This window comes from Rhinopithecus bieti, unplaced genomic scaffold (genome assembly GCF_001698545.2).
Source record: "Rhinopithecus bieti isolate Rb0 unplaced genomic scaffold, ASM169854v2 scaffold_54331, whole genome shotgun sequence".
NCBI lineage: Eukaryota > Metazoa > Chordata > Mammalia > Primates > Cercopithecidae > Rhinopithecus > Rhinopithecus bieti.
Genome location: NW_016821659.1, coordinates 892,729 through 905,170, shown reverse-complemented (window position 1 = coordinate 905,170; position 12,442 = coordinate 892,729). Strand labels below are relative to the sequence as shown.

General features: G+C 47.5%; 1 protein-coding gene across 17 annotated transcripts in view; it reads left to right on the top strand.

Moving 5' to 3' along the window:
* The window catches only part of KANSL3 (KAT8 regulatory NSL complex subunit 3), a 59,548-nt gene that overhangs the window by 27,345 nt on the left and 19,761 nt on the right, over nucleotides 1-12,442 (top strand). For 15 of the 17 annotated variants that reach the window (XR_001883059.1, XR_001883058.1, XR_001883057.1 and 12 more), the window contains 14 exons: nucleotides 1,353-1,484; nucleotides 2,044-2,160; nucleotides 2,390-2,491; nucleotides 2,600-2,671; nucleotides 4,123-4,197; nucleotides 4,378-4,535; nucleotides 5,659-5,722; nucleotides 6,158-6,358; nucleotides 6,557-6,713; nucleotides 8,156-8,233; nucleotides 9,655-9,846; nucleotides 10,301-10,385; nucleotides 10,782-10,912; nucleotides 12,312-12,421. Coding sequence is in view for 11 of the 17 variants with exons in the window: in XM_017860488.1 (XP_017715977.1) it covers nucleotides 1,353-1,484; nucleotides 2,044-2,160; nucleotides 2,390-2,491; nucleotides 2,600-2,671; nucleotides 4,123-4,197; nucleotides 4,378-4,535; nucleotides 5,659-5,722; nucleotides 6,158-6,358; nucleotides 6,557-6,713; nucleotides 8,156-8,233; nucleotides 9,655-9,846; nucleotides 10,301-10,385; nucleotides 10,782-10,912; nucleotides 12,312-12,421 (1,674 nt within the window). In the remaining 6 variants the exon portion in view is untranslated. The remainder of the gene's footprint in view (nucleotides 1-1,352; nucleotides 1,485-2,043; nucleotides 2,161-2,389; nucleotides 2,492-2,599; nucleotides 2,672-4,122; nucleotides 4,198-4,377; nucleotides 4,536-5,658; nucleotides 5,723-6,157; nucleotides 6,359-6,556; nucleotides 6,714-8,155; nucleotides 8,234-9,654; nucleotides 9,847-10,300; nucleotides 10,386-10,781; nucleotides 10,913-12,311; nucleotides 12,422-12,442) is intronic. The other 2 variants (XM_017860493.1, XM_017860489.1) reach the window with 1 other exon arrangement.

Genomic DNA, 12,442 nt, shown 5'->3' with positions numbered 1-12,442 from the left:
TTTTTGAGACAGTCTTCCTCTGTTGCCCAGGCTGGAGTGCAGTGGCGTGCTCTTGGCTCACTGCAACCTCTGCCAAGTGATTTAAGTGATTCTTGTGTCTCAGCCTCCTGGGTAGCTGGTACTACAGGTGTGCAGCATATTTTCTTATAGTCTTTTTTTCTGAGTAGAGATAATTTTTCTCTTTTTTCTTTTCTTTTTTTTTTTTTTTTTTGAGACTGTCTCACTCTGCAGCCCAGGCCGGAGTGCAGTGTCGTGATCTCAGCTCACCACAACCTCCACCTCCTGGGTTCAAGTGATTCTCGTACCTCAGCTTCCCGAGTAGCTCGGATTACTGGTGTGTGCCTCCACGCCCGGCTAATTTTTGTATTTTTAGTGGAGACAGGGTTTCACAATGTTGGCCAGGCTTATCTCGAACTCCTGACCTCAAGTGATCTGCCCACCTTGGCTTCTAAAAGTGCTGGGATTACAGGCATGAGCCACTGAGCCCAGCTTTGAGTAGAGATAATTTTTATATTTTCTATTTTACCTGTAACATTTTGGCAAAATTATTTCTGTATGTTATTATGTATTCTTGTCAGCTCAGTGGCTGACACCTGTAATTCCAGCACTTTAGGAGGCTGAGGCGGGTGGATCATTTGAGGTCAGGAGTTCAAGACCAGCCTGACCAATATGGTGAAACTCCATCTCTACTAGAAATACAAAAAATTAACTGGGTATGGTGGTACACGCCTGTAATCTCAGCTACTTGGGAGGCTGAGAAACAAGAAATTGCTTAAACCCAGGAGGGAGAGGTGGCAGTGAGCCAAGATCAGGCCACTGCACTCTAGCCTGGGCGACAGAGCAAGACTTTGTCTCAATAAATAAATAAATAAATAAATTCTTGTAAATATTTGAAAATAATTGTTAATATCCAATTAGGTAGATAGTTGACTAAACTACTCCCTTACGTATACATACATATATTAAATTGTTTTTACTTTATTATTGTTCATAGTTAATTTGTCTCTGTGCATAACTCTCCTTATCTTTTTGTGTGTGTTTTTTGTTTCTGATACGTTTTCTTTGGAAAGGTTCTCAGAAGTAGAAACATTTGGAAAAGGGATGGGAGTACATTTAAGTCCCTTGCTACATATCCAGACTGCTTTCCAAAGGATTGTACCCATTCACTTTTCATGGTGGGAGCATACTTTTCACCCGTTTGTTTACATATACTGCTGCTCCTGAGGAGGTTTTTAGAGGCTTAGTTGAAGTCTGTCTGGCTTAGAGTGGGGCCGTGCTCTTCTGCTTGATTGCTGGTGGTGGAAGGTCTCCTGCTTTACACTGGAATCAGCTTTGCTCTTTCTTCTTTGTAGATCCCAACCTTGATTGACCGGATGCTTGTGTCATCCAACACGAAGACTGGGGCTGCAGGAGCTGAGGCCTTGTCTCTCCTACTGAAGAGGCCCTGGGACCCTGCTGTGGGTGTGCTTTCTCATAACAAACCAGTAAGTTGGATGGCTCAGGACTTAACAATGGCACATACAAATTTTAGACTCAAGCCTTAGAACCTTGGCAGGAGGATAAATGGCTTCTTTAACTGTTTTTTGTTGTTAATATTTTTTGAGACAGAATCTTGCTCTGTTGCCCAGGCTGGAGTGCAGTGGCATGATCTTGGCTTATTGCAACCTCCGCCTCCCAGGTTCAGGCAATTCTCCCGCCTCAGCTTCCTGAGTAGCTGAGATTACAGGCATGCACCACCATGCCTGGCTGATTTTTGTGTTTTCAGTAATGACAGGATTTCACCATGTTGGCCAGGCTGGTCTCAAACTCCTAACCTCAGGTGATCCGCCTGCCTCAGCCTCCCAGAGTGCTGGGATTACAGGTGTGAGCCAGTGCGGCTGACCGGCTTCTTTAACTATTACTAGTAATTTATTTTGTATAGTGCTTAACATATTTCACAAGCAAAGGAGCATTGGTTGGGATGAGAAAGGTATTGTGATACTTGGCATTTCATAAAGAAAACTTCTCACTCACTGGTTTTTGGGTGGGATTCTTCCTCTTTAGAGCAAACTCCCTGGCTCTCCCCTGATTCTCATCGCCTCCTCGGGTCCCTCCAGCTCTGTGTTTCCCGCTTCACGCCGCCACCGCTTCTGGCAGTCTCAGCTCTCCTGCTTAGGCAAGGTATGTGTAGGGGCAAGAGGAACTCCCTCCTGGCAGGGAATATAGGCTTGGAGAATTGAGGAGAAGAATATGTGGGAGGGAAGTCAAAATGGATAACTTGAATGTGGAGCCTCCTCTGACCCTTCTTTCGTGTGGAATTCCAAGGTTGAAAGGGTTTGGGGTAGGTTAAACAGAATTGAAAGATTTGAAACTTACCTCTGCTGGTGTGGGGGCTACTTCTTTCCTTCAGGTCATCCCTGTAGCCACCCATCTGCTGAACAATGGCAGTGGGGTAGGAGTTCTACAGTGTCTTGAGCATATGATTGGGGCAGTGAGAAGCAAAGTGCTGGAGGTGAGAATGCCCCTGTTTCAGTGCATTGTGGCATACCCAGCATTCTGGGGTTGTTCTGCACCCATCTTTGGCCTCCTGTCTTACTGTCTTCTTTCTCTTCCCATGAAGATTCACAGCCATTTCCCACACAAACCCATTATCTTGATTGGCTGGAACACAGGAGCTTTGGTGGCCTGTCATGTAAGTAATTTCTGTCTTATTTGGAGGTTGTTCTGGGATGGAATACCACTAATGATAGCTACCATTGAGTCCTTTACTATGTTTCAGGCTCTGCGCTAGATACTTTACCTGTGTAATTGCATTTTAAACTGTAGAGGACAAATTTTATTAAAACAATTTTTAATTTATTTAGGAAAACTTTAAGCAGAAACAAAAGCAGGTATAGTATAATAAACCCCCAGGATCCTCACCCAGCTTTACCAGTGATCAACTCTTGGTTGGGCATGTTTCATCTCACCCTACTCATTTTCTTTCTCCCCCAGATTGTTTTGAAGAAAATCCCAAATATCATAGCATTTACACACACACACACACACACACAGGCATATATCTGTGGAAAAAATAAAAGGATCCCTTTTTTCTCTGAACATAAGTACCATACTGTTCTCCCACCTAAAAAACAACAAGAATTGTAGCTGGCAAATATTAATAGCTCTCGAATTTGATGCTGTGTTCATTTCAGTCCCTTTCCAAGACATCAAGGAATTTTTTTGTATTTTACGTACATTTGTGTGTCTGTCAGTTGGTGTAAGTGTCCCTCAGGTGTCCAAAGCCTTAATTTTGCTTCATGCAGTCCAATCAAGGGATAGCTATGAGAGGAAGAAGGTCCCCATAGTCCCTGCTCCCAGGGTGGTGAGCCTTAGCAGTTGCTCCAAGAAATCTGGGCTGTCTGGCAACTAACTATCCATTAAGTTCAATAGAGAGAATTTTTTTTTCTTTTTTTTTTTTTTTGTTTTGTTTTGAGACGGAGTCTCACTCTGTGGCCCAGGCTGGAGTGCAGTGGCCGGATCTCAGCTCACTGCAAGCTCCGTCTCCCGGGTTTACGCCATTCTCCTGCCTCAGCCTCCCGAGTAGCTGGGACTACAGGCGCCGCCACCTCGCCCGGCTAGTTTTTTTTTTTTGTATTTTTTAGTAGAGACGGGGTTTCACCGTGTTAGCCAGGATGGCCTTGATCTCCTGACCTCGTGATCCGCCCGTCTCGGCCTCCCAAAGTGCTGGGATTACAGGCTTGAGCCACTGCGCCCGGCCGAGAATTTTTTTTTTCATTTAAGGGTGAGTGGCAACATTGTGTTCTCTTGACTATATTTACTATTTGTGGAGACAAATGGAGCAGGAGGGCTCTAGTTGAGGGAGTTGACAGGGTAGGAATATTGAACCTTCTATCCTATGGTTCAGCCACCTGCTGGGGTCCTATTGGGGCCCCAGTTCTCTAGGTAGTGGCTGCTTATGGAATGACATACCTTGTGTCTTGTGCTCTTACTGCTGCCGTTGTGGCAGAGGATGCACCTGGATATTAGGACAGGGGAGGAAGAGGTGAGACTCTGGTGGGTCTGGACCACTCCTGGATTCTGGGTTGGCTGAGGTGCCATGAACTCAGTTGACCTTTAGACAAACTGTTATGTTATTTACAGGTGTCAGTGATGGAGTATGTCACCGCAGTTGTCTGCCTTGGGTTTCCTCTGCTTACCGTGGATGGCCCCAGAGGGGTAAGAATGTGATAAAGCTGAGTGCTGGGTCATTGGCAGCGGGAGTGTGAGTATGCGTACCTTGTCCAAGCTGATGCTGAGGGCGACTGCAGTTGCACAGCTGATCCTCCTTAGTGGAGTTTCCGGGTCAGTGCTTTGTGAATATGAAGAAGCCAATTCTAAAACCTATACCTGTTTTAGGATGTAGATGATCCCCTCTTGGATATGAAGACTCCGGTCCTCTTTGTCATTGGTCAGAATTCCCTTCAATGTCACCCTGAAGCCATGGAGGACTTCCGGGAGAAGATTCGAGCTGAGAACAGCTTGGTGGTGGTTGGGGGAGCTGATGACAATCTCAGGTGGGTAGATTTTCCTAGAGCTGCAAGAGAGCTGTGTTACAGTGTTAGAGATATGCCTGTAAGCTGGCAATGTAACTACAGACCAGTCTGGTTCACTTAAAAGACAGCATTAGCCAGATGTGGTGGCCCATGCCTGTAATCCCAGCACTTTGGGAGGCCACGGAGGGCGGAAAGGAGATCGCGACCATCCTGGCTAACACGGTGAAACCCTGTCTCTACTAAAAATACAAAAAATTAGCCAGGCATGGTGGTGGGCGCCTGTAGTCCCAGCTTCTCGGGAGGCTGAGGCAGGAGAATGGCGTGAACCTGGGAGGCGGACCTTGCAGTGAGCCAAGATTACACCACTGCGCTCCAGCCTGGGCAACAGTGCAAGACTCCGTCTCAAAAAAAAAAAAAAAAAAAGACAGCATTAAAAAAATCTTTTTTAATATTTGAAATTTCAGATTTATAAAAAGTTATAACACTAGTACAAAAAAATTCCCATATACCCTTCACCTGATTTCTAAATGTTAAACATCTTACATAGCCCAAATCAAGAAATTAACATCGACATGACACTATAATCTACAGACTCATGTTTCATCAGTTGTTTCCCTAATGTCATTTTTCTGGTCCAGCATCCAGCCCAGGATCACACTTGGATTTAGTTGCCATGTCTCCTCGGTCTCCTTTAATTTGCTAGAGTTCCTCCATCTTTGTCTTTCATGACCTTGAGCTTTTTTTGTTTGTTTGTTCGTTTTTTGTTTTTTGAGGTGGCGCCTGGCTCTGTCGCCTAGGCTGGAGTGCAGTGGTGCAATCTCAGCTCACTGCAACCTCCGCCTCCCGGGTTCTGGATAGGGTTGATCTATTAAGCTATAGGTATAGGAATTCTGGAGCGGACTGTCCTGGGCACTGTGCTTGGTTTCTTTACATATGTTATTTTGTTTAATCCCCACAACTTCATGAATGAGATGTTAGGATTCCCCATTTTGCAGACATAGAAACAGGTTCAGAGAGGTTGCATTACCTAAGGCCAACACGGCCTTCCTGGGGCTAGAAAATAGCCCAGAAAAGAAATACTTTCTTGTTTTCCTAGGATGCCATGGAATTAAGAAGTAAACATGTCATCCATTTTGTTTCTTAGAATAAGCAAAGCAAAGAAGAAATCAGAAGGGTTGACTCAGAGCATGGTGGACAGATGTATTCAGGTAAACAGTTGTTTTGTGTGCGTTTCTCAGCTAGGCTTGCCTTTCTGTAGCCTTGTAGGTTTGGTCTTATTAGTAGTGGCCTCTTTGGCTCTGAACGCCTCCACTGGGGCCTCTGGTAGGTCTCAGTCATAAGCAAAGCAAAGAAAAATGAGAGTGGTGAATTAATGTGAGCAAAGCATCAGGAGGGAGAGTGTTGGAAAAGTAGTGGAATGTGATCACCCCGGAGCTCCCCCTGATAGAGGCACTTGCTGGTCTTCTCAAACCACAGTTGCTCAGAAGCCTGGGATTTGCGCCAGGCCTTGTTTGAGTGGGGAAGGACTGGCACATCTGGATGCCAGAGCTGAGGGAGAATCTATTTTAGTTGGTAAGTATATGAGAGGTTCACATTCTCCAGATGAGGACTAAAAGGCCTTGGTTGGCTCCTCTCTACACTAGGATGAGATTGTGGACTTTCTGACTGGGGTGCTCACTCGTGCTGAGGGTCACATGGGCTCTGAACCTCGGGATCAGGATGCTGAGAAGAAGAAGAAGCCCCGCGATGTGGCCCGCAGAGACTTGGCCTTTGAAGTCCCTGAGCGGGGCAGTCGACCTGCCTCCCCAGCTGCCAAGCTGCCCGGCTCACCCTCAGGCTCAGAGGTAGTATGAGCAGGGAGGATTACTTTTGCTGGGGAATCAGCACCACAGAGTTGGTTCCTTAACTTCCTGGGGATGCCTCTGTCTTGTTAGTGCCATGGGCCTGTGAGTTCCTACAAGGGGAATTCCAGAGGGACGTGCTGACCCGTGGTCAGATCCTAATAACATTGGCTCATCTCTTGGCCTTCTCACCTTACTCAGGATCTCTCCAGTGTGTCCAGCAGCCCCACCTCCAGTCCCAAGACCAAAGTGACCGCGGTGACCTCTGCCCAGAAGTCCAGTCAGATTGGAAGCTCTCAGCTGCTGAAGAGACATGTGCAGCGGACAGAAGCTGTGCTGACCCACAAACAAGCTCAAGGTATGGGCACCTGGCCGGGGCTCCTCCCGGGGCTGTCTGCTGGAGTTCATGCCACACGGTGGCTGCACAGTATTGGTATCTACAGCTTCGTTCAGGCGGATGGGAGGCACCCTTTCTAACATTTCTGTGCAGGCAAAATTCAAAATTAATTATTGAAATGAATGGCAAGGCCTCTGAGTGAGTGGGACTTTGTGATCACTAGTTATAGCTTTGTCTTGCTGTTCTGGGGAGGCTAGGCTTTATGAACATATATATTGGCCTAAACTTTTTTCTGCCTTGCCAGCCACTCCTCCAGTCAGGGCTCTGTGATCATATGTATTGGGTGATTGATTTTATTAATCAGATTCTAGGGCAACTCACTTGGCATCATGCGCTTTCTTTGTTTGACCCTTGAAGCGTTAAGATTCTCACACAGACTTTCAGTGAAGTGTATCAGGGTTTGCTGCAGACAGGTTTCAGATGAGGCTGGGAAGTATTCATATAGTCGAAGGTAAGAGTTTGGTGAGCTGCAAGTGCTATGAAAGGAGCTATATAAAAGGGAGAGTTCACTGGGTAGGGAAAGAAGAAACAGTGCTCTGTCCCCCTTCCCCCACATTGATCCAGTTGGGTGGCCTTGAGGTAAGGCTTCTTGGGCATTGGTGTTGAACGATGTGTCACCTGAGCTTCTCAGGAATAGGGGTGCCTGGGAAGAGGCAGCAGCCAGAGCTGGCTGTCTGGCAGACAGACGTGGAGGGGATAGGAGGCTCATCTGTTTCCTTTCCCTGTGTTTCTTTTAGTGGAGCCAAAGGATCAGAACCAAAACCCAGACCTCTTGTGAGTTTGCTTGTAAGAGTAGTACTAACAAGGAGTAGAAGTATGAGTGGATGGGAGGAGTTGAGAAATGAGGCCAGGCCCCGAGGGTCTGCGCGGATGCTATGCCATGGATCTTCATGAGTGGTGGCCAGAGCCAAGTCCCTTGTGGACAATGTGTCTTTACACTTCTGGTGAAGACAGAGCTGGTGATGTGCTGTGCTTCTGGAGAGGGTGATTAGTTGAGAATCTAAGGAGTTTGGAAGGCTGATTGGCGAGCTGGGTTTGAAATGGGGACCTAGGGTTTCATGGGGGAGAGTAGCAGCTTTAGAACCCTGGCTTAGCAGAGCTGATGGGCAAACAGGGAATACTAATAGCGAACTTACATGGAGTCCTTGCTGTGTGCCATGCCTTCTTCGTGGCACTTGCATTGCTGTAGTTTGTTGAGTTTTGGCATAGCCCCATGAGGCAGGTAGTACTAGTCAGTTTTAGATGCTTCTACAGACCGACTCCATGGCAGAGTCAGGTTGCCATGCAGTAATTTCAGAAGGAGCCCCAATTGGCCATTTTCTACAACCTTTTTTCTTACTCCCTCTCTTTTTCTCCCTTCTCTGGCTGGCTGTGATTCTGTAATTCTTTCTGATTCATTCCAGCACAGTTTGCTGCTTTTCTGAAACAAAATATGCTGGTGAGGAAAGCTCTTCCTCCTGGCACCTCCTCCTGTCTCTTTGGTGAGTATTACTCTTTCTTGCCTGCTCGACCACTGCATTCTGCTCCTCAACCCCTTATTTATTTTCCGTCTCTCCCTCTCTTCTGCCTCAGTTTGGTTTCCTCCTGTTCTTTTCTTTTTCTTTGTGTTCTTTTGTTTTGCTGACCCCTGTTGCTTACTCTGTAGTCTTTGCCCTTTTTCCATTCTTTTGTTTGCTTCTTATGGTATTTTCTTTTTTGTCTCTTAGTGTGGTTCTTTCTTTCACTGTGGTCTTGGCTCTGCTGCTTTTTTGTATGCCTGTAGCATTGCCTGTGAGTCTCGGTTTCCTTGTGTGTTTTTCTCCCTGCCTCTTGTCCTGTGTTTATCTGGTGGCTACAAGCCCACCAGCCACATATCAGCATAGAACCTGAAACGCCTTTCCCCTCCACCCTCCTACCTACTCTGATTTTAGCCAGTGCATTTGTCCCTTAAGCAATCCTTCTAGCTGGTTATGTCCTGTTACCTCATGCCAGGACCCCTCCTCCATCCTCATGTGACTGCTGCCTTCCTCCCCACCCCAGTCTTTGCTTCCCTATGCTACAAGAGGACTAGGGTAGACTTCTGGCTTTAAAGAGGAGGGAATCTTTGAGGAAGCTTGAAAGATAACCTGAGTCCAAAAAGCTTGGCTGTATCCATGATGAGCCTGTTTGATTCAGTGGAAGTGGAAGCCCATGTGTGAACAGATGGCCTTTGTCTGTGCTAGTACACATGACCTGGGGACCAGGTTGTGACATGGGCCGGTGTTGCCCTGTTACTTTTGGGGAGGAACCGTGAGGTTGCCTGGTTGAGGTGCTCTCTGCTAGTAGCTACTCATAGCCAGCTTTCAGTCCTGGTGACAGTCCTCTTCACTGCCTCCATTTGGCAAGTGAATCCTCACCCCTGGGCTCTTGAGAGCCTTTTGGAAAACTCTGCTTTTTAGAGAGAACTGGATGACCTGCTCCTCCATGAGTTCTCGTAGAATGTTTAATGTCCCCAACTGTGTGATGATGTGGGGAGGGCTTGAGACAGGAAGATGATCACACTTTTTGAGTCTGGGAAGGACTGTTTACTTATTGTGTTGAGTCCTCTATTTTTGTTGTTGTTGCTATTGACCTTGGCTAGGCAGGGTCAGGGTGTCTTCTGTCTTTTAATTCCTACCAACTCAGGGCCCCTTCCCTTCCGATTCCAGTGCAGGATAAGGGATGAGAAGGGAGCCATCCTCTAAGAAGGGCAAAGTGGGGTCCCCCACGGGCAGGGCCTGAGCGAAGTTGTCCTGAAGCATGGGCAGTCTCCTTTGAGGGGTAGCCCTGGATGTAGAGTGGTTCTCCTGTGTTTTACACATGGCTATGTTGATGCTGCTATTGACTGAGTGTCTGTTGGGCTTTTTTGGATTGTGGAGGATCTGAACTCAGCTCCATCTCTTAGTTCCCATTTCATCAGAACCACCGGAGGAAGGAGAGAAAGAGGATCTTAGGGTTCAGCTGAAGCGACACCATCCCTCCAGTCCCCTTCCTGGCAGTAAGACCTCCAAGCGACCAAAGATCAAGGTGTCCCTTATCTCCCAAGGGGACACAGCTGGAGGGCCTTGTGCTCCTTCCCAAGGAAGTGCTCCAGAAGGTGAGTTTCTCTTGCTACATTAAATGAGAACTGACCTAGGCACACAGCATTGCCCTTTGGTGGCCACTCACCAGCATGTCGGCCTTTGCTTCGTTTGGAGAGATGCCCGGAGCAAAGAAGACATGAGGCTATACATGTGGGTAAGGTGGGCGTGAGCCCATCTGAATGAGGACCAGGCAGCAGGCAGAACACGAGAGGAAGCTGTGCCATAGTTCAAAGCATCGTATATTTTGTTCTTTTTTTGTTTGCTTCAATTAAAGGTACAGAATATTTCAGGAAGTTTAGAAAATAGAAGGAAAAAATAGCCGCAACTCTCCCTACTCTAGCACAGTTCATTTTGCTTCTTCTTCCAGTTCTCGTCCATAGTATCTTGCATTTAGCCTAAACTGTGGAGCCTGGAAACGCAGCGGCCAAATAGGACTGACCAGGGGCCTTGGGGTTTTCTGTTTTGCAGCTGCAGGTGGGAAGCCCATCACCATGACACTGGGGCAGGCTTCAGCAGGGGCCAAGGAGCTCACAGGACTTCTCACCACAGCCAAGTGAGTGTTTGTTGGACCGTCTGTGTCTATTCCTTTTTCCCTTCCCTCTGCTTCTGGTTCATTTAGTGCTTTGGAAAATGATGGATTCTGGGTTCTGTCAGTTTGGGAAATGTGACTTCCTTCTGATAGGGATCTTTGTCTTGCTTTTGGGTCAACCCAGAGTTCATTTTTACTTCAGATTCCAAAGTGTCCCCTGCCTTTTGCTGTAAGTCCTGTAAGTAAGGACTTTTAGAAGACTAGAGGCCAGGTTCAGAAAGTGGAACAAAGAAGCTGAAGGTTCTTGGTGTGTGTCTGCTGCTGAAAGCCTTGCTGGGCCCCACTCTGTACCCTGCCTGTGTTGCTAGGGCTTGCTGCCCTGTGACCTTTGGATAACAGAGCTCCTTCCTTTGTCTCCAGGTCCAGTTCTTCTGAAGGTGGAGTCTCAGCCAGCCCAGCCCCTTCAGTGGTCTCCAGCAGCACGGCACCCAGTGCCTTGCACACACTGCAGAGCCGCCTGGTGGCCACCTCTCCTGGCAGCTCCCTCCCAGGTATCCTGTGGCCCGGCATTCTCCCTTCCAACATAGAGTTTTTGATCTGCTGCTGGTGGGTGGTCCTGGGAAAGCGTCCCTGGAGCCGAATCCACAGCGTGGGCCTCTGGGTCTTAGAGTGATCGTAGAGGCTTGACGTGAAACTGGAATTAGCTTGGGCAGAGGGATTCCTTGGCCTTGAATAAATGCAGTGAGTAAATGTCCTGGTCTGCAGGTGATTAAATGTTCCAGTCTACAGGTGCTGTATCCTCTACTGTAAGGAGAAATAGCCGATAGGACATATATGTATAGTCAGCCTTTCTTATCCACAGGAGATTGGTTCTAGGACCCTCACCACTACCAAAATCCACGGATGCTCAAGTCCCTTATATGAAACTACGTCATACAGTTGGCATTCCATAGCCACAGGTTTCTATCCGTGTGATTGTTTGAATCTGCGAATCTGCTGCAAAGCCCACAGATAATTGAGGGCTGACTATGGTTTTATTTTGCTGTTTTAAGCACGTCTGACTGAATAAAACTGGAAATGGTGCTACACTGGGCATTAGCAAAATGAGACATTTTTCTGTCTCTGCTTGTCCCTCACTTTGTCCTACCCGCTAACCCTACTTTGAAAGACCTGTTGCCTGAGCCCAGCAGGGCCAAGGCATTGCAGAAACCCTTCTCCTGGCCAGGCATGGTGGCTCAAGCCTGTAATCCCAACACTTCGGAAGGCCAAGGTGGGTGGATCACCTGAGGTCAGGAGTTTGAGACCAGCCTGGCCGATATGGTGAAACCCCGTCTCTACTAAAAATACAAAAAATTAGCCGGGTGTGGTGGTGGGAATCTGTAATCCCAGCTACTTGGGAGGCTGAGGCAGGAGAATCGCTTGAACCCCGGGAGGTGGAGGTTGCAGTGAGTCGAGATTGCGCCGTTGCACTCCAGCCTGGGAAATAATAGCGAAACTCTGTCTCAAAAAAGAAAACGGGAAAAAAAAGAAACCCTTCTCCTTTAAGAGAACCTTTCTTGCTGCTCTGAGGCTACTTCCTTACTGCTTTGATTGTTTGAGGCGAAGTGAAAGTTGGGTATTTAGAATTCTTTTGGCTTAAAAAGTTCTTCGTCTTCCCTGGAAAGAAAGGAACAAACTTGGATTTCTCAAAATGGCCCAAAATGTATGACTGATGGTTTGCAGCAGGTGCAGAGCAAATCTGGGGCAGTGTCTGGCACAGTACCTTTCCTGTGTGGCATCCACTGCGTGTGTGCCTGGCTGGGGAGACCTTGCCTTCTTTCTGAGGACGGGGGTGTCCAAGGGCAAGCACCATGGGTGTTTTAGTTGGTGGTGAGGGTGGATGGATGTGGCTGCTCTTGGGATAGTGCAAGTGATTGAGTCTCTACTGATTTCTGCTATGTCCTCTCTTAGGGGCCACATCAGCCAGCAGCCTCCTCCAAGGCCTCAGCTTCAGCTTGCAGGATATCAGCAGCAAGACCTCTGGCCTTCCAGCAAATCCCTCCCCAGGACCAGCCCCACAGGTGCACATCTGCCATCTGCTG